Genomic DNA, 22,319 nt, shown 5'->3' on the forward strand with positions numbered 1-22,319 from the left:
TCTCGGGCCCAGCATTCAAAAAAAGAAGACCCAAGATAAATTTTTCTCTTGCAGTCAGCCAATCAGCACTCGAATCTACAGTACCAAACTTCCTCTTCATGACAACTGGCATTACCAACTTTAATTGAACCTGCCAACGGATTGCCACGTTTCGTAAAATCCGTCCATGGTGTCCAAAAAAAGTTATAGGCAAGTCAATAAAATGCATAGCCAAAGGAAAGTGCGGCTGAACCATAAATACACAGCCGAGGCTGCCCCTGTGTAGCGTACTTAACCAATCTATCTATACATATATCATGCACACACAGCTGGCAATGTGGGACTGTCCTGCTAGTCACAGCAGTTGCTAAACTCAGTTTCAAGGCTCAAAGCTATAACTCCCATGGCTCTCACCGAACAAGTTTGGGACTTAAGACTAAAGATATATATTACCTAGTGGCGGTCGCCACTAGGTAATTATAGTTAGGACCTAGTTTCTACAGAAAAAGTGTTTATTTTTTGCTAATAACTTTGGCGCAGTTTGATTAATCCTCACAAAATGTTCTAAAAAAATAATACGACTCTCACTTCAGAGTCTGTCTGGAAAGTTTCGGGGTGATCCGTCAGCCGGGGGCTGAACAAGGGGGGTGGGGGGGGAGAGGAGGGGAGGTTCCCAAAATGCTTTTGCCCTATGCATTTTTCCATAGGGATTTTAAACAGGAAATGTGCTTAAACTTGATGGAATTACACCAGATTCGGCCGAAAGGTAGCTCTTGTCCAGCAAGTGACCCTTTTTTTGTTATTAGGTGTAAATCTGTTCAGTAGTTTTCGAGAAATTATTGAAAAAACTAATTTGGATATATGGAGACGCAAAGGCTCCATGAACCATCCAGTCTCATGCTGATATCTGATTGGCTGCCAACCCTTCAACAAGAAGTGTTGGCAGTCATGTTAGGACTTATCAACCGCCCCTCCTAGCCCCCGCAGCCCTGGGGGCTGACACCTCCCTGGGCCGAATGTCTAATTAAATGCCGGGGGTCCACCTGGCCCTCCTGCAGCCCTGGGGACTGCCATCTCCCTGGGTAGAATGTCTAATTTGTTGCAGGGGGGGAGGGGCAGGGGCACCACCTCCCTGGGCCAAAATACAATCTGTATGCAGGGGGTGCATGTGGCCCTCCCTGCAGCCCCAGAGACCGCCACCTCCCCACGGCTAAATACATTAAGAATGTGGGGAGAGCGCGGCCCTCCCCCATCGCACACACAGGGATAGCCACCTCCCCTGGGCAAAATACAATCTGTATAGGGGGGGCGTGTGCAGCCCCCACCCCCATAGCCACGAGGACCACCACCTACCAGGGGCTGTTTAAGTTGAAGGGGGACATAGTTGGCCCTGGGGACCGCCCCCAGGACATAGCTGTTTGTTCTGACTTGGCAGAATTAAGGAATGCTTAACTCCACAGAGGAGATTTTTAAGCAGCAAGTTAAATACAGGGTAATAACACCAAGGAAGTATTCAAAATAGAATACTTGTCCATTGGATGCACCATACATCAAGGGTCAAGTTCCTCCCGAATCCTTGGTACCCCTTCAACAAACACGGAAAGTAAAAAATATGATGTGGCAGGAAAATGTGTTGCTGCACAAGCAGCTAATCAACTCCTCATAGCTAATTCAGTAGGCTTACTTTAATGCTATAATAGAGCCCAAGGGAACGATATGCAAGAGCTACTGCAACATCTTCCTGAACAATATTGCTAAAGAGGGACTCAATTGGTGAAGGATGGCAAAATGATTTCCAATGCCACCATTCAGTGTGCAGTAAATTCCCCCGATACCAGTGCAAATTAAGTCAATACCAGTATTATTAGGCACCATGCATGGCTTAGAGAATCGTGCTTTAAGGCTGATGTACAACAACATTTACTCAATCTACCATTTGATGGTCAATATTTATTTGGACCACAAGTAGATGAGTTGTTAGAGAAAATGTAAAAATGTACAGACAGCAAAAGCCATGGGTGCCCTACAAACTTTCAATCATAGAGGCTCCTTTCGGAGGGGACAGTATAGAGGTGCAGCAAGACCTGCCACATCTACAGACTCAGGCAATACACAATAACAACAATGCTCATACCAGTCCCAGTATACCAGGGGCTACAGACCAGATTATAAAAATATTAGAGGCTGTGCTTTCGCCTCCAAAACCACCACTCCTACTAAGCAATGACAAACGAAGCCTCCCCTCTCAACATATAACACCAGGTGGGAGAAGGCTACAACAGTGCTAAAACTAGACACAACTTATCAGTTGGTCCTTTTCAACATCAAGGACAGGTACTAACTTGAACAGCAAAATCTAATATCCAACCTTCACAAGTGAATCCTTTCTTAGGCGCAATACTAAACTCAATTACAGCCAAAGCCTATCTGAGTCCAGAAAGGGTGAAAAAGTTCCAGTTAGCGTTGCCTCTGTTTTAACCACATCATCATATTAGTGAAGACTCTCGAATGATGAGTATTCTCGGAATGATGGCGTCATGCATATTGATAGTACTAAACGCCTGACTAAATATGTGCCCCCTTCAACGCACTCTTCATTCACAATGCACTCTAGTGGAGGGGCATCTACAGGATCTAGTGTTGGAAGGGCCATCAACATCGCCCTCTGCAGTGGTGGAACAGCAGCAATCTGTTGCAGGGTTAGCTATTCAAAGCCCCAATTCCAGAAATCATCATTACAACAGATGACTCCCTACAGGACTGGGTGGCACATAGGCAGAACCTCACAGTACGCGGTTCATGGTCACCAACTCAGAAACCCTTTCACATCAATCATCAAGAACTTCTAGCAATTCAACTACCTCTAAAAGTTTTTCTGAACCATCTTCACAACAAATTAGTCCTGGTCCGTACAGATAACATCATTGCAGTGCATTATATTAAAAAATAGGAGCCACACACTCCCAACAGTTTTCCCTCATAGCACAGCACACATGGCATTGGGCCATACATCACAAAATCTAACTTCTAGCAGAATACCTATCTTGAGTGGATAACAACTTCACAGATATGCTCAGCAGGTATACGAGTAGGAAATCGACATAACACTCGTACTTCAAACCATGGGGAACCCCAGAGATAGACCTCTTTCCAACACAACAGACACAAAATACCAAAGCTTCACCTCCAGGTTTCCTCAGTCGCACTAATTTCAAGCCACAGAACTGACTCTAAGCTACCTGCCTTAACGTATGACAGAGTTTCAGGAAAGCACCTGTGCCTTCTGCCCCACTGATCTAAAAGGCCAAATTCCAGCCAAACCTGCGCAGGAGATGCAGATTGCGATAGATGAAAGATCCTCTTACAAATCTTGATAACAAACCTGTTTAGCAGACATAAGCCTCTGTCCAACATAACTTTGTGACCATGGGACAGAGAGGGAGTAATATTTGCTCTCAAAACTTCCATTAAAGGGAGCAAGTTGGGCCCTCTAAGGATTTTAAGTAGTTTGGAAAAAGCCACCTGCAAGGCCACAACTTTAACTTCAATCTCCTTCCTCTGCCTACCAAAGCTGCCCCTGGCATCAAAATGCACCCCTAAATATTTATAGGAGTGGTCTGAAATAAGTTTACTGCTCTTTTAATACCAGTGGTTTCCTAAAGCCCTTTTCTCCCAAAAGAAACCACTTTTGTTTTTAGCAGATTTACTTCCAGATAAGTCACAGCTGTATAAAGTGCAAGTTGGTTAAGCAACCGTTGTAGGCCAACCCTGGTGTGGCTAAACATTGCCAAATCATCAGCGTGGAGCGAATGGCTTAACCGAGGACCACCGATCATAGAGGGGTGAGAGTTAACAGCGTCAAGAGCAGGTGACAGGTCTGCAACAAACAGATTAAAAAGCAAGGGGGCAAGCATGCATCCCTGCTTCACACCACGAAAGGTGGAACTTTTCCTGGCAAGGGAGCAGCCATCTCTTAATTTAATGCAGACTCAGGTGTCTGTGTGTAATTGTATAATAGTCCCCAGGAGCACAGATGGAATTCCCCAATTTTGTAGCTTGACCCACAGGGAACTCCTTGGGACCCGGTCAAAAGCTGCCTTAAAATCAACAAAAAAACAATGCAGCACAGAGCCTAATGAGTTTGCTTTGTCTATCAAAATAGATAAGGCTAATAGGTTTGTAGATGTACCCGATACAGCAGAGAACCCCGTTTGGCATTTAGGAATTAGGCCCTTCAACTCAGCCCAAGACCAAAGAACTTCTAGCAAATGACCAGAATTGTGAAGCAATGCTATCAGCCTAAAATTGGCTGGATCAGACCTTGAGCCACTTTTGTGCAATGGATGAATTATAGCACCACACCAAGGCTCTGGAATTCCTGAGGACAAGATCCAATAATCAAAAAGGCTTGCAAGGTGATCTGCCCAAAAAGATATATCCTGTTTAAACAGCATCTGCGGAAGGCCATTGGGAACTGGAGCTCTTTCCTGTTTTGCCCTGGAAAGAATACAAAGACGGGGCGTGGAAAAGTTAATAACTTCTAATTGAAGGGGCAGGGGCACTGACGACTGAGGCTGAAATTTGATCAGTGCTACTGTAGAGGGGTGGACCCCGACACCCGACTGGTTCTCTTCAGACGTACTTATTGAGTAATATCTGGCCAAAAAGGAGGTCCAGTCACCTTCTGAGATATTAACTGTACCCAGCCCCCCTTGATTCGTTGATAGATAGTTAATAAGGAACCAACATTTTATTGAGTTAGAGTCCTTACTGGTGCTTATACGTTTTGCCCAAAATAAATTAGAGAGTGTCTGATTTTCTTCATAAACAGCCTTCCTATAACCTTTTTGCAATTCCTTAAACTTGATTAACAGTGTCTTGGAGTCAGGACTCTTCCTGATTGCCCTAGCAGCTTAATTGCAACCTTTCTTTAAGTTTCCCTTAAGATGAAGAACTGCATGGATGAAATACTACTTCTTACAGGTTGATGAAACCTTGGCCATAAAAAGGAGACACAGTTGTCCCATAACTTAATTGGAGACACAGAGCCTATCATGTCAGGGTCAAAGAAGTTAACACACTCAACCATTGCTGCACCACTAGAAGAAAAGCTACATTTTATATGCTTGAAAGACTCATTGCAAACGCCACCACCCATGGCCCAAGCCACAGCATGGTGATGAAAGCTGGATTTGATAGTTACAGTCTGAAGGCAATGGTCACTCTCACACTAAGTGGATATCGAAAACTTTTTGATAAAGGGGAACAATTCCATATTACAAATAGTGTAATCCAAGTAAGAATAGGTTCGCCCATTTAATCTCATCTAACACACTAGACTCATGGGACCAACCTATGGACCACTTCTTTCTTGTGATCTACAGTTCCTCACATGGTATGTAGTTCTTTTGGTAGCTATCACATCCCTTAGAAGAATAAGTGAACTCCAAGTGCTCACACTGGGAGAACTTTCTTCTAAATATATCCAACTAAGTTAGGACTTCGGACTAACCCGAAGTTCTTCCCAAAAGTGGTGCTCACTTTCCATGCAAACCCAACAATACACCTACCAGTTTTTTTCCCTAAACCAGGCTCTGAAGCAGAAAGAGCTCTCCACAGATGTTAAAAGAGCATTGATGTTTTACATAGAGAGAACTAGACCTTTTCGGAAAATGCAACCACTATTTGTTGCATTTGCATAACCAAAGTAAGGTTCCCCTTTATCCAAAGCGTGAATAGTCAGATGGACAGTTAGATGTATTGAGACTTGCTATCGCTATGGAAAACGAGCACTACCTATAACTCCAAGAGCTCACTCTACATGTAAAAAAGGAGCTTCAATGGCTTTTTTGGGAAACATCCCACTAGCAGATATTTGTAAGGAATCTACCTGGAATAACACACATACATTGACAAAACACCATTGTGGTGATGTCTTGGCTAATCAACAGGCTAGAGTGGGTCAAACTGCATATACAAAACACCTTTTCAAACTTCTACGTCAACCACTAGCTGACAACCGCTTTGGAGAGCTCTGCTTTACATTCGATGTCAAGCATCTCTATCTACGTCAAACACATGCTGTGAATGGAAAATGTCACTTACCATGTAAGCATCAATTCATAGTGTGTATTGCCGTAGATTCATATGCACTCACCCTCCTCCCCATATGCTACTGATTGACATACATACTTCTTTTTTTAATATTTTAATTAATCCTGATCTATCTAACAAAGGAGAGGATGATCATGCGAAACAGAGACTATAGAAGGAGTCACTAGACCTCATGACTTGAACATTTTAGAAGAAAAACAAGTTGCAGATGTCCGAGCCCAACACTAAATGGCAGGAGTATGCTGAGAATATGAATCTACAGGACTACACGCTACGAAAAGATGCTTAAATTGCAACATATTCCTTCACCCTCAGCCACAAAGGTCCTCTCTTCCCACTAGCGCTAAGTGGAATAAGCAAGTGCACAGCTGGCATATCTTTTAGTCAGTCATCTCCCTCCAAGTTTCTCCTTTCCCCTCCTCCAGTACATTTGTTAGAGACAGGTAAGTTGGAAGAGCCTGCTTGCCCTTGTAGTGTTAAAAGCCCATCTGGTGACATCATCTGTGAAACATGGAAGAGACTAACAGAAATGGAATACAAAGGCATACCACAACTGATCATAATCCCACAGGCTGGTGTATTAAGAGCTGATGAAGAACCCATGAAGACAGCCTACAAACTGCAAGCTAGTGAGCGGTCACAATGAACAACAATGTCTCTGCAGACAGAGACATAAGGAGCAGGGAAACATAAGGATAAAAGCACATGATCTGACTGCATTACATGCCAAATAACAAGAATACACAGATGTGCAGTGCAATGGAAGGTCACAGACCACAACACTCCATCCCTCCAACAGCACAGTCCTCTCATGGAGAATGAATCATCTCCAAAGTTTCAAACAGCAGCAAGAATCTGTAGAAACTGAGCATGTTACATTAACAAAAAGCTTGCAAGATAACATAAGAGGCCTCTGGATGTACTAAAAAATAAAGTTTTGCAACGTTAATCATTTTCTGGATTCACATGCTGTTAGACCTGACCGCCTCTAGGATTGTCTTCCCTCAAACATTTTGGCCTACTAACCTACTGTTGCTGAAATTTGGTTTTGTTGGCTTTAGGACTCTGTGCATTTACAACTGCTAACCAGTGCTAAGGTGCTTGTCCTCACTCCTTAAAACATGGCAAAATTGGTCTACACGTTTGACACATTTCATTTACTTCGAAATCCCTAGTAATGTGGTGCAACGTGTACCCCAGGGCAAGTAAATTAAATGCAGACTTCACAAACTCAACACCCAGTTCCACAAGCTTTCTCAAGAGACTGAACTCAGTCCTGTATCCAGCTCGTGCTCCGTCGTAGTCAGCCTGAACTTGAGAACTGGGAGCAAGTCTACCGCAACCAGATAACCATGGTTGGCACTTTTTGCTTCTTGGTGCTTGATTTTCACAAATCCTTTAAAATTGTGTATCTTCAGTTCTACTAACTGGATTTTTGTAATTTTGGTGTTTATTAATTTATTAATTAATTTATTTGTAATTAATTTATTACATTTTGCTCTATTTTTCTAGTTTGGGGATTTTTCTTGTATTTGTATTTTACAAATTGCTTCCAAGTTAAGCCTAATTGCTTTTGTGCCAAGCTACCAGAGAATTGAGCACAAGTTAATTTGAGGTTTGCTTATGTTTCACCATGACAAGAGTTGTGGTTGCTGTTTGAGTAGGGTTTCAGATCCCTCAAGCAGTAATCAAACTGTCTACAAGCAACTCCTCTTGGAAAAGGTATCCGGCATCTTGAAGCCCTCGTCTGCCACAGCCTGAAAGATTCACCCTGCTGGAGATTTTCAGCTTCCAAAAAAGAGACTACGTGTGAATGTTGAAATCTTTATTGTGACTTTGTCCAGCGGCTTCCTGGCGACAACGCCTCCTTCTCGGACAAAGCCTCTGCCTTGCCCCACTGAGCTTTACCTACTAAAAAATGTTCTTCAAACTTTGTTCTACTTCCAATGGTAAGGGGAGACCGGGAGCCAATCTGCATGTATCAGAACCACACTCCCTTGCAGTTAACGCGACTAGAAGTCCATGGTTGGTGCTCTTATCTTGTAGGCACTAGTTCCTATTAAAAACGTTAAAAACAAAAATCATAACTCCAGTTCTACTGACTGGATTGTCATTTTGGTGTCAAATTATTTATTACATTTTTCTCTAATCTCACTTTAGGGGGATTTTAACCATGCCCATGTTACATCAGTCACTTTCATTGGTTTGTGGGCTTGCCTTTTAAAATTCGCTTGTTTTCATTGGTGAAAGGCATGCAATGCCTTTTCCCAAGATTAGCCCTCCTCGAGAGCACCGGTAAACTACTAGAAACATACGAGGCTCCATGTTTTCCATATGGTTTCTAGACTACTTTTTCTCAACACGATTGCACCTGTTTTTTTTTTTCTCTTTTGTGGCAAGAAAAGTCTGGTTAGGAGTTTACAATGCTAATAGCTCTAACTTGATGTAATGCGAGACCCGTTGCATTGCAAATGCTTGTTTTTAATTGGTGTGGGATTTTCCTAGGGTTTGGTTCTCGTTTTATCCATGTTTCAGTGCTGCATATATACTTTATAAATTGGCTCCAAGTTCAGCCTGCCTGCTTTTGCGCTAAGCTACCAGATTGCTAAGCACAGGTTAAGTAAGTGACTTTTGTTATTCACCCTGACAGATTGTGAAGAGGCTTCACCACCCCAATCATAAACCCATTTTCCTATACATGCTGTGCATACATTCCACCATATAGTGGATAAGTACAGAATCATATTTCTTCTCCAAGCCACCCCCCCCCCCGGGTGTTGTCGATCCTCTCCCCTGTGTGACGTCAGATGTGCCCCTTGGAAGTTCCTGTGCGTGATTGCCATCTTCAAATTCTTTTTTCTGCTGTTTAGTCTGGAAGTACAACAGAGGAGCTCTGAAGAATTGTACAAAGTGGCGGGAAAACACTGGAGATCAATAGAGGCCAAAATAGGCTGAACAGCAGAGGATGGGAGCCTTCTCAGCCCTGAAAAGGGATCCTACCTGCGAACACCACATGGTCAGAAAACGCAGAGGAATGAATCAGCAAGGGAACATTGAGAACACCCCTTATAAATTTAAGTTTGCGTAGAGGGATCCACATGAGGTTTGCAACTTGTGTCTCTGAAGCACCACAGTGCCAAGACTGAGGCCTGCACAGGATACGTCCCGAAGATGTCAACAGCAAGACTCATCCATTTTCTGGGACACCACACCATGGCCGACACAACTGCGAAAACAAGAGTCCGTTAAGGACCTGGGCCTCTCCAGCGAGGAAGAAGATAAGAATGTTTGAGGAAGCCGAGAAGGCAAATGAAGGCGAGACTGAGGAATGTGTCATCAAAAAGCCTGAGGCCGTGAGGAGGGCGGCGAGGTGTGCCAAAAAGAAGTATCGGCAAAAGGTACCAAAGACCGCCTATGTGTTATTGTCGAAAACATATATGGCTGAAGGTTGGCATATATAAAAAGAGCCGCAAGGGTCCCAAACCAAAGGACACCTATGGAGGTGAGCTTTCAAACCAACCCTCAAAGCCATCAGGCACACAAGAGGAAGCGAAAGGACAAGGGGCCGAAAACCAAAGAGCTAATGGCTTCAAAAAGGAAGGTGTCGTAGACTGAAGCCAAACAATGGCTGCTTAGAAAACTAGCAAACAAAACATCAGATCATCAAATTGTGAATTCAGAGACCCCAAACTCCAGGTTTCTATCTGTTCTCAAAGGGGTTCTGAACTTTAATAATATTTAAAGGCAGCCCTCATGTTAACCTATGAGAGAGATAGGCCTTGCAACAGTGAATATTGAATTTAGCAGTACTTCACTGTTAGGACATATAACACACATCGGTACATGTCCCACCTTTAAGAGACACTGCACCCTGCCACTGGGGCTACCTAGGGCCTCCCTTAAGGGTGCCTTACATCTATAAAAATGGAAGGTTTAGGCCTGGCAAGTGGGTACACTTGCCAAGTCGAATTGGCAGTTTAAAACTGCACACACAGATACAGACACTGCAATGGCAGGTCTGGGACAGGTTTATAGGGCTACTCAAGTGGGTGGCACAGCCAGTGCTGTAGGCCCGCTAGTAGCATTTGCCTAAGAGGCCCAGGGCACCTCTAGTGCACTTTACAAGGGACTTACTAGTAAATCAAATACAAAACATTCATTTTATCACAGAAGGAAAAGTGTACCTGCCTATGCTACCCAGCATTCTGGACAGGATAAGGATTTCTTTTAGGATCCAGCCACATGAAGGACTTTAGCCCCACCCACCCCACGCCAAGTAGACAACATTTATAAACATTCCAAAAACCTCAATACATCAAGGGAAATGTGCCAGTGTATTCGATAATCAATGCAGCAGCTAGGAAAAGGAACAATGCACCAGCATCAGCCAAATCACACCAGAGGAGCACCTAAATATATTGAGTTTTGATTTTAATTCATAATCAATCTGGAACTGCAAATTGAATAAAATGCATGAACTATATATTAACTTTATTAAGACAAAAGGCTTCTAGAATTATTTGAATTATTGCAGTGGAAGTCAAGAGCTACACTTCCCCCTCCTTAGGGACCAATTTTTTTGTTATATACACAGAAAAGAAAGCAGCCATATGGAACAAACCAAGCGACAGGAACAATAGCACAGGAACAATAGCACAGAACGTAAAGTTTCTTGCCTGTAGGTGTAGCTTTGCAGCTTGAAGATTTTCTGGATTCGCATTCTGTGCATTATTCTGCCATCTAGTGGGAGAGACTGGATTTTCTACTATTTTCCCAAGATTTTAGTCCATCTTTTCTTACTACTTTTGTTTACTGGTGGGCGTCGACTAACCTCCATTTGGTGTCTCCTTGTGACATTGCCTCACTTCCTCCACATGTCTCCACCCCCATTCGCCATCTTCAGATTCTCTTTTACTTTTTTCTTTTTCTTCTGTCTTCCCCACCTTCTTGGCGGAGGTCGGCGGGTCGCTTGAGAATCCAGAAAATCTTCAAGCTGAAAAACTACACCTACAGGTAAGAAAATGTACCTTTTGCGGGTTGAATCTTATCTGGATTAACATGCTTTGCATTGATTTTATAGCAGTTCCTACTACTGTGTTGGTTGGGATGAAGATGGGTATTGATTTGTAAATAGATGCTTTAACACCCTTTGTCCCGCTTGAGCTTCCTTGTTCATTTGACTATCAATGCAATAATGTTTTGTAAAGGTGTGCACTGATGCCCAAGTTGCTGCCATAGATATTTCTTGTATAGGGGTGTTTGACATAGTCAATGGTAGCTCCTTTCTTCTGTGAGGAGTGTGCTCCCGGTGATCTAGGTAATGCCCCCCCGCATTTAAGTGGCATAACTGAATCAATTGTGCAACCCATCTTGCAACAGTGTTCTCTGACACTGCCCTTGCCAACACTACAAATAATTGTTGAGTTTTCTTTAAAGGCCTTGTGCTTTCAATGTAATACATGAAGCAACACCTTGCATCTAAAGTAGGTAGAGTTCTTTCCGCTTGTTGTTTGGATTTTGAAAGAAACTGGGAACTTGAATGGATTGGTTAATATGAAACTGTGAAACCACTTTTGGTATGGAATGTGAATCTATTCTCATGACAATTCTGTCTGTGAATATGAAAATAGGGTTCTTGAATAGTGAGAGCCTTTAACTCACTGACCCTGCGTAAGGATGCTATAGCTACTAGAAACGCAGGTTTCAGTGTTAACATTTGCAGAGCTGCTTTGTTTAAAGTCTGACATGGATTTTTCATGAGTTGTGTAATAACTCAATTTAGATTCCAAGTAGGCACTGGAACCCTCCTTGGAGATGCTATCCTCTTTGCTTCTTCTAAAAACATTTTCACCACTGGTGCTTGTTCCTATTTGACCTTTTGCATAAGCCACTCTAGCGGCCAGATGAACTCTCAAAGAAGCTTAAGGCAGCCACTCTTGTAACAGATGTGTTAAATAATTTTAAACTGTATTTCTTTTGGGATTCTTTTGTTCAATTTATTTCTCACACAACAAAGTGTAAATATTTTCCATTTTGCCATATAACACTTCCTTGTTATTTGTTTTCTAGCCACTCCTAGTACTTCTAATGTATCTTCTGGCAACCTTATGCGATCGAATTCTAAGTCTTCAGGAGCCACGATGTTAATCTGAAATATTTTGGTTTACATTGACAGTATATCCTGTTTTCTTGGTAGAGCCAGACAATTTCCTTGAGCCAACTGAACTATTTCTGAGTATTACGTTTGTCTTTCCCATTGAGGGACTACTTAAATCAGCATCATGTGGCTCCTCTTGCATTTGTTGATCACTCTGTGTAGCAGTGGTACAGGTGAAAAAGGTGTAAGCAAATGTCCCTGACCGGTTTATTGAAAGGGCATTCCCCTGAGATTGATGGTGTGATTGCCTGGATGCAACGTTTTGGTATTTTGCATTCCAGGGTGTTGAAAACAGGTCTATTGATTGTGTTCTCCATTTTTTTTTAAATGCCTTGTACTACCTTCTGCTTTAGTTCCTATTTGTGCAAGCATGAAGTCTGTCTCCTTAATTTGTCTGCCGTGCAATTCTCCTTCCCTGGTAGATTAGCTGTTTCAATATCTATGTTTCTTTGAACTGCCCAAATCCAAATTCGAGGGGGGTGGGGATTGAGTCCCTCCCTGTTTGTTGATGTAAAACATTGTTGTTGTGTTCTCTGTTTCAATTAAAAATCGTCTGTACAAGAATGTGTTGCTGAAATGCTTCCATTCCAGGAAAAAACATTTTAACTCAAGCCAATTTATGTTTTGTCCTGCATCCTGATTGTTCCAGATTTCTCTTATTTTCAGCGAGCCCATGAGTGCTGTTGATCCAAGCCATTTCTTCCTGAACCTTTAGTGTGACAACCACTAGATCTTCCCAACTTCCTGACCCTCGGGACCATTGATTCCGAAGCAATTCCTGGATTGGTCTCATGTGCATAAGGGATTATAGGAATGATCCTAATAACTTCCCCACAGTCCTCGCTGTAAGAGCTTGTCCCTTCTGGTAACAGAGTTTCGTACAAGAGACTGGGTCCTCTTCTTGGTGGGGAATACTTTCCCTTGAATGGAATGGAATCTTGCTCCCAAGGACAACTTCTCCTGTTCTGAAGATGACTTCTCTATGTTCAACTAAAAACCTAGAGAGTTGGTATGTGCAAATATGCATCCTTTAAACCTATAGTCGCCATGTAGTCCCCTTCCTGAAGTTGAGGAATAACTTCTTGCAAAGTTGTTGATGCCAAAGTTTCTTTTGGTTTCTGTACAGACTATGAGCCTTGATGGCTTGATTCTGAGTCGGAACCCTTCAACGAGGAATCTGCGTCTTTAGGCTTTCCGATGACAAGTTTTTTTGGGGCTTTGTCTCCACCGTAAACCCCTTTGAAGGCTCCGTGGGACTCCCTTTCGTGGGTCTTATCGGTGGACGATGATCGTTTCGACGCTGAGGACTCCTTTTGATGCCACGAGTCTGAGTTTTTAGACTCATCTGTTTTAATGGCAGTTTGGGACTCTCTTACCTACTTCTGGCTCTTTTTCGGTGTTTCTTCTCCAACCTCCAAAATGTCTTGATCCCCTTCTGAAGTTCTTCTTTGGTGCCCTCTGTGACATTTTCCTCATCCTTGCTTGAAAGGCCCAGATATCAAAGCGATTGTGACGATTTTTGACCCTGAAGTGTGTGGTATGCCATTCTCTGCTTTTGTCTCCCCCTCAGCGTCTTCGGCACGAAAATGGAGCAGGCGTTTCAATATTCGCTCTAGAGGTCGACGGGAAGACATACTCCACCATGGATGCTTGTCTTTTTGGGCATATTTATGGTGGCAATTTTTAAAGAACTTAAACAGCTTATTTTCCATCATGCCACGCAGGACGCCCACTGTATGGGCATTCTCGACGATCTGTCGAAATACACTTCAATCTTCCTTTCGTTCTCCTTCTCCAAATAGTCAATGAATAAATTTTCAGAGTTGTTCGAATTTCCTCACAGTTTTCACTGTAATTCTTCCAAGTTCCTTGTTAAGTTAAAGACTTCTACATGAAAACATCCAGACCCAATGGCAGAAGAGAACAATATGAAGATGGCGAATGGGTGTGGAGACATCCGGAGCAAGTGAGGCAACATCACAAGGAGACACCAAATGGAGGTTCCGTCGAAGCCCACCAACAAACAAAAGTAGAAAGAGAAGATGGACTAAACATTTGTGAAAATAGTAGAAAAACCGGCCTCAACCGCTAGATGGCAGAATAATGCACAGCATGTGAATAGAGTTAAGATTCACGCTGCAAAACGTTCCTTTAGCAAACACTGTCGCTTTAACATGTTTCCACTCTCACAGACTCAATGGCGCAGCACATAAAACACAAACAGCAATATTAAACATCCAAGCCGACATGGAAAAGGAAGCAGGCATATGAGACAAACCAAGCACAGGAACAATGTCGCTCCTAATGTGTAGCGGACTGGTCACCCATTCAAACCAAAATAAATGAGTGACGGAAACAATAGCGCTCCGAATGTGTGATGGACATTCAACCACTGAAACAAAAATAAAAAAGAAGCCCAAAAACAATGGCTAAAAAATGGCCGCTGGGTAGGTAAACATAGTTGGCCAGTGCTCTCAGGAAGGGCTAAACAACGGAAAAGGCATGATGTATGCATGCCCCTGATGAATGGGGATAATGCAAAATGGAGTGACTATGATGCCAGCAAATGGGAAGGCTATGAGTGGGCTGAAGCAAACAATGTAGATGCAGCATGTCTCAATTCAAGACAGCACATGAGTGCTGTCTAAAGCTGAGATCTGAAAAGACAATGAAACCACAAAAGCAATCGGTGCATTACAGTTCAGGGGATCTTTCGAGAGAGGAGGCATACCCACTAGGAGACCAGCAGGCAGGGGATGATTGTCACCAATCTCCCAAGACCAGGGATGTTCCTCCAAGAGTTAAGGCCCCTCAGACAACTGATGCTAAATATAATAAAGCATGTTTACAACAGAACTCATCAAGAAACCGCCTCCCACCACCCCAAAGAGTAGACCATTAAGGGAGCAAGAGCTCATACAACTGTGGCAGGAGGTAAAAGAGCTCATCGAAAAATGAGCCATAGAAAAAGTCCCACAGCGAAATGTCGGAAAAATGCAACGCTTAGACCAATACTAGGTCTCATATATTTTAACAAATTTATATGAACACAACACTTAAAGATGACAATCCTGCAAGGAGTAATCCCACTGCTAAGTAAAGAAGACTACCTGGTCACCACAGACCTAACGAATGCCTACCTACACATACCAATGAACAAAGGGAACAGACAATACCTCAGATTTATCTTAAACGAGGTACACTACCAGTTCAAAGTTCTACCCTTCAGCATAAAATTGGCACCAAGGGAGTTCACATAATTCATTGTGGCAGTAGCCACACAGCAGAGACAATTATTCAGGTCTTCTCCACATTACAACAGCTGAGATTCACCATAAAACAAGAGAAATCATCTCCACACCCAGAGCAGGAGTAAGTATTCTTGGGAGTGACACTGGACTGAAAGACAGCAAATGCCTTCCCAATACACAAGAAAGCAAACGCAATAACAGAGCAAGCTTGCTTCTACAAGAAGGGCTAGTCTCCGACAGCGAGGGCAATTATGAAACTAATGGTAATGATGACATCTTCCATGCCACTCATGCTCCAGGCCAATCTACACATGCAACAAAATGGTGACAAGCCACTTGGAGGATCTAGTGGTTGTCACTGCAAAGGTTCAGAAATAAATAAAGTGGTGTAACACAAGGAATGTAACAATAGGGAGACCTTTCAAGCTACCAAATCTCACTGTGACTTTAACAATGGATGCATCCCACAAGGGATGGTCTCTAGAGCCCTGGAAATACAGTGAAACACTTATGTACTGGAAATGAAAACAGTCTTCCTAGCAATAAAAGCATTCCTGGTGCATGTAAAAAGTCAGACAGTGCTGATTCAGATGGACAACATGACAACTATGTTCTACCCCAACAAACAAAGGGGAAAACTTATTATAACTCTCCTAATTAGCACAGGAGATTTGGATATGGACACTCCAACAGAACACAACTGTGGGGGTGATACACTTTGCAGGAGAACAGAACACCAAAGCAGACAGACTAAGCTGACAAGCAAACTCTTCCCATGGCTGGGAACTAAAACAAGAGGTGTTTGGACAATGTTTTCATGATATGGGGCACATAAATCATAGACTTGTTTGCAGGCCCGGAAAATGCAGAATGCCAAGACTTCTTGTCCAGATACCCACACCACCAGTCCTAGGGGAATGCCCTGAGCATAAACTGGTCAGGGACATCTGCATTCGCCTTTTCATCAATTCCCCTGGCTTCAAAGAGAGCTGGACAAATTCAAACAGTCAAATAGGTCACACATATTCATCACCCCAACAGTGAGTGAGACAGATGTGATACTCAAATCTACTAAAGATGTCTAGAGGACAGATCATAGCCATAAGGGCTTCACAAGACTATCTAACAATGCAGAACAAGATTATATGTTTCCCTGAACCAGCCACGCTCAACCTAGCAAGCTGGCTCCTGAACACTTCGTGTTCACCCACCTCCAGCTTCCTCTCAAGACAATGGAAATCTTCAGGGAGGAAAAAAGACGGAGTTTACAAAAGTGCGATACGGCTAAGTGAACTGTCTGACACTATGTACAAGGCAGAACTAAAACTTCTAACTCTAAAGACTGCCCTGTTAACAGAAATCATGTAATTTTGCAGAATGAGCAACAAACAAGTGCTCACCATCCTTGAGCTCTACCCACAAATCCACAAGGACAAGGCGGTACTAAGAACAAATCCTTGGTTCCTACCAAAGGTAGTATCACAGTTCCACCAGAGAATTCAACTACCAGCATTCTTACAGGATCCCAAGACTCAGACTGAAAAGGTGCTGCACACCTTGTATGTGCGAAGAGCGATAAAAACACCTACAAGAGAGACAAACACTAAGAAAGGGGAACAACTCTGTGTCTCCTTTGCAAGGCCAAACAAGGGCACACCAATAAAGAGGGTAATCATTGCTTGATGGATAGTGTAGTGGAGACAATCTAAACCTGTTACACAAAGTGCACTGAACCTTTTCTCTACACAGCCCAGGGGACATTCCACAAGGAAGAAAGGAGCAACCCTGGCCTTCCTAGCAAACACGCCTATCAATGACATCTGCATCCACACATTCAGAAAACACTGCTGCGTTAGCATCCAGATAAGCAAGGAAGCACACATGGGATAAAGAGTACTGCAACACCTATTTGTACACTCTAGCCCATCTCAGCCTGACCTCCCCAAGCAGACCAATACTGCTACGAAATAAAAAAGGATTCATGTTGCACAATGAAATGGTTGCTTACCAGTTGGAGTAGTTTTGCAGCTTGAAAAGTTTTCTGGATTCACATGCCACCCACCTGCCTTCCCAGAAACATGATGGGACAAACAGGCAAGTTCAACAACACACTGAGGAAATGAAAGATTCCAACTACTAAAGCCACCAAGGGGAAAAAAAGATTCTGAAGATGGCGACTACACACAGGAACTTCTGGGTGCACGTTTGACATCACATAAGTGATGGAGTTACCACAAAAGGGTTGTTGACAACACCCAATAAGTAAATGAAGAGAAAGAGAAGAAACAAAATTCTGGATCCAGACACTAGATGGTGGAATATATGCACAACATGTGAATCTAATAAACTCTTCAAGCTGCAAAACTACTCCTACTGGTAACTACCCAGTTCGATATGTCTTCATTCTGCCACACTAGACTTTAAAAAATATTGGTAGCATTTATTGTAACTTGGTTCTTCATAAAATAACACTTCATCTACTCTAATGACAACACCGCCTTCTGTTTTCAACACTCATGACAAATGTCTTGTGTGACTGCAGTCTGACACTACTATGTGGGTGGATTAAAACCCTCAAGTGAAATAGCACCCATAAAATGCCTTAAGGTAATGTCAATTGCACAAAAGTTCAAAGATGTAATAAATGTAAAGACTATTAATCCATATGAAATAAATAGAGACAAATCCCACATCGAAAATGCTAACAAAAAGTTTATGCATGTGATTTTAATAAGTGTCACATTTGAACGCATTAGATTTCTGTGCTATAAAGAAAACCTCCTAGTAAATTGCCATGGAGTGTCAAAGGAGAAATAATGTACTCAAAACACACTTTTAGTTTCTAAGAATGCATTTAAATGTAGTTGGTTGCGTAAAGCTTGGGGAGAAAAAGTGAGGGTTTTCACAATGGGTGTGAAGGAGAAAATGGAGAGACAATGGAGGCAGTTACTGTTGTATTTCGCGAAAAATCAGTACATGAACAAGGATTCTAAGTTTGTGAAAGTAAGAAGAGATGAGCTTTGTAGATGTTTAGCAACTGACTGCAAACTGAGACCCCATCAGAAAAGGGTACAATGAGAAGCCAAATGAGGAAATGTGGTGACCAACGTGAAGACTAGAAAGAAGAAGAAAGGAAGATTGAAGATAGAATTCAGCAGATGTTATATTTATGGGGTGAGGTAGGCCGATCATCAAAATTACTGAGTAGGACTGGCTGATGGAGCAGAAAAAAAAGCCAGTTGACAGCTGTCCCTGTTATTCCCAGGGTGGGGGCCTTGTGTTGGTGCAAAGGTTAGATACACGGTTTCTTAGTATAATGCAGTTAAGAGTACCGAAGGCAGAGAAAAGGTAGCTCAGAGAGTGGAAGGGTGGAGCCAGACCCGGACTGGAAACAATCTTCCTGAGACCAGTTTCAGGGTATCACCCTTCATCAGCCAGGCTAGCTTGAATTCAGTGGCACAGTGAGCACGGGACCCAGTCTAGGCATGCTTGTTTCTGGTCCAGGGAAGACCTGGCTTGGCAGTTTGGGCTGGACTGTTGCCATGGGGAACAGGGTCATAAATGATTTGCATATGATATGGCTGGGTCCAAACTGGGGCAAAAAAAAAAAAACTATTAAGCTCAGATCTTTGTGACTGAGGGATAAAAAACAAAGTAGTTTGTTAAAGGGCATGGCTCTGAATCGTTTGGTTAAAGTTTCATCTCATTATAATCAGATATTGGGTGGTTAAGAAAGTAGCAAAGTAGAGTTCATAGAATAAGTTACTGATTTGCTGGACAGCATCTAAGTGGTAACATGTTTAAGATGCTTTTAAATGATAGGCAGATAATCAACATCTTTTAATTCAGAAGAATAAAGACTGTATGGTAGTTTTTCCTATAAAATAATTGGCAATGTTGTTGCAAACGTGTAACATAAGAAGTAACTTCAACATACTAACCTTCAGGAGAAACCTGAAAAGACATCCATTCAGAAGTCCTGAATGTTCTGGTCTCTAATGGCATCACATCATGGCTATTTCCATCGTCGCTTTCTGTGCTATTGTCATGCTCAAGTTACTTGCGAAGCGATCCTTGCGCTTATAGCCATCTATATAATTGTGCATCCTTACAAAAGTAGCTAGGAAAAATAGCAAGACAAGATCCTAATATTGAATGGATTTAAGCACTTCCGGAAAAAAAGTCTGGGTGTGCCACTGAGAGGAAAGAAGGCCCTACTCTCAACGGAATGGGCTTCCGAATGTCTCAGAGAGAAAGGTACTGTGCATGGAGCTTCATGCTGGTAAAGGTTCAGGTTTGTGGGGTGGCGATCAAAAGACCACTGGTATCACTCACCGTATAGGATTCCACTAGCACCGTAGTCTCCTGAGCTAGTTTCTGCTCTTGCTCGATGTTATATCCCACGTAGCACAGCTTTTCCTTCATCATCCTCACTGTCTCAAAGTCAGCCGAATGGTTAAATGCATATCCTCTCAGGAGCAGAAGCTATTTGATGAGCCCAAGAGAAAAGGGGTAGAGCAGAAGAAAAGAAGAAAGATTGCCATGACATGATAAGTTTACAAATATGAAAAAAAAGCCAGACAAAAAAGCAAAAGAGTAAGTGGCAGAGGGTGGTAAGGATTAGAAAGGAACACAAAACAACAGAATAATGGTAAAAAGGAAACAAAAGGGGAAGAAACAAAAAACAGAAAGTTTAGCATGGGTGTTCTTTCCTTTCTTGCTTCTCTTCAACTTACACATAGAATATAAACACCCAAAGAGCATACAAAGAACAACATCCCATACACACGTACAAAATTGTAGATAACACCTCCACTGTACTCAGTTTTAAGTTGGTTGTTCACTTTGTCACACTGTAGAAGAAAGCACACCCCACCTTGATGAGATAGCGTGTAATGTCTCTGCCGGCAATGTCCAAGCGACGGGTAAGATGAGGCAATGAGAAGCCCTCATAGACGGGGCAGATGTGGGTCACGCCATCTCCCGAGTCCACAACTACCCCAGTGAGCAGACCTGATGGTGGACAAGAATGGCATTTAGCAAGAGAACATCAAGGTATGCACACAAGTCTAGATATAGATAGTCATAAAAACAAACACTACAGTGCCATACAACTCAATCACAACCAGCAGTACAGACAGGTTCACAGGAGAAAAACCGGCCATAAGGCTAGCTCTGCCACAGGACCCCATCTGTCAACCCCAGGGTTCCCACTTGCTCACACTGGGTCTCAGTTACCTAAGCTTTCATTGTTAGTGCTTATAACTTGTATGGTATAAACAAACCTAGATTTGTGTGCTGAGGCTGTGCCGTCTTCCGTTGTGTGCCTGACAATGTTTCTCCTATATGCTGAAAATGCACTAGTAATGCTGACTAGTGTAGTTCAAAAGGAGAACAGACCATGCGTTAAAATGTAATGAATAATCAGTTCATTAATTTTAATAACAGTAAAAATAAAGCAAGGGCAAAGTTTGAGTTTATTTAGTCATGTAGCACAACTAGGTCTACATATGGGAAGACAGAATGGGCCTGCTGGACTTCATCTGCCATTACAATCTAGTATCACTTTTAATACAAAGCACTGACACCCAGACTTGGTGAATTACCTTCTCTTACAGTTAGCCCTCAGCTGCAACTTCCAATAAACTTGGCTGCTTTACAGAAATTCTATTAAAAAATATCTATCAGTAGCAATGCAAAACTCGTTGCCTGATGTCAAATCCTCCAATTTCTTAAGGAAATGCTAATTCAGTGAAAATGAAAAACTGAATTTTATATGCCGTTGGTTTAGGAAGGTGTGGTGAATGAAAGCTATAAAGTCCACAGCATAAACAAGCTTGAAAGACAGCTTTATTACCAGCGCGACCTAGCGTCCAGCCACTCCGGAGAGCACAGGTTCAACTGCCAACTCCCGAATGTTCAGACGCTTGCGTTCGCAGGAACGCGCTAAGAATACATACACATAACATTATCCTCTTCCCTTCACATTAAATAACTAATAAAGGATGCTAAGAAAACTTATATTGTAATTATAAAAAGAGAACACATAAGAAAAACAGAGAACATCTATGGCAAACCAGTAGTTACATCATTATATAATCCTTCAAATAATTAGGACATTTCCGAGTCCTCATCGGTTGTTCACGAACAGCAACATTTGTTTGATTCTTCCCCTCTTGATTTGTACTGGTACCTTGTGACTCACAACCCTCAGTTTCATGACCAGAACCATGCCTTACACCAGAAGTAGACACTTCCTCTCCTCCCCAGAAGAAAGAGCTAGAACATTCTTCCTCCCCCCGACTTAAATCACACTCACCACCCCTCTGGTACAAGGCTACATTCCTCACATTCCACTTCTCTCCTCCTTCGAACTCAACATGAAATTTTCCCACCTTCCTCACACAAAACGGCCCCCTAAATTTAGAAACACCCCCCTTCAGTCTACCAGACTTGACTTTGACCCAATCTCCAACCCTCAATCCATGCTTGTGTTGAGAGGGTACAGAAGTCTTGCATCCACCAGATGCAACCCACTCTTGAAGCCAAGAAGGAATCAATTTAGTCCCCACCGATCGTCCCCTCATCACTCGAAAAGGAGAGCTACCAGTAGCATTATGAATCGTGGAACGATAAGCTCGTACAACATCAATTATCATTTTCCGCACACAACAATGATTAGCCAGAGCTAGTTGTATAGTACCTGTTGATTCTTTCAACTATTCCATTACCCTGTGGATAATATAGGGACGTCCTGGTATGACGCACTCCACAATTCTTCAAAAATAAACACATCTCATTTGAAGTCAATTGAGTGC

General features: G+C 42.6%; 1 protein-coding gene across 2 annotated transcripts in view; it reads right to left on the reverse strand.

Moving 5' to 3' along the window:
* Nucleotides 1-22,319, reverse strand: part of LOC138259955 (actin-related protein 2-like) — a 110,637-nt gene that overhangs the window by 17,537 nt on the left and 70,781 nt on the right. For both annotated transcript variants that reach the window (XM_069207961.1, XM_069207962.1), the window contains exons 5-6: nucleotides 20,378-20,514; nucleotides 19,837-19,986 (exon numbers count right to left, since the gene is read on the reverse strand). In XM_069207961.1, coding sequence (XP_069064062.1) covers nucleotides 19,837-19,986; nucleotides 20,378-20,514 — 287 coding nt within the window. The remainder of the gene's footprint in view (nucleotides 1-19,836; nucleotides 19,987-20,377; nucleotides 20,515-22,319) is intronic.

This window comes from Pleurodeles waltl, chromosome 9 (assembly GCF_031143425.1).
Source record: "Pleurodeles waltl isolate 20211129_DDA chromosome 9, aPleWal1.hap1.20221129, whole genome shotgun sequence".
Classification (NCBI taxonomy): domain Eukaryota; kingdom Metazoa; phylum Chordata; class Amphibia; order Caudata; family Salamandridae; genus Pleurodeles; species Pleurodeles waltl.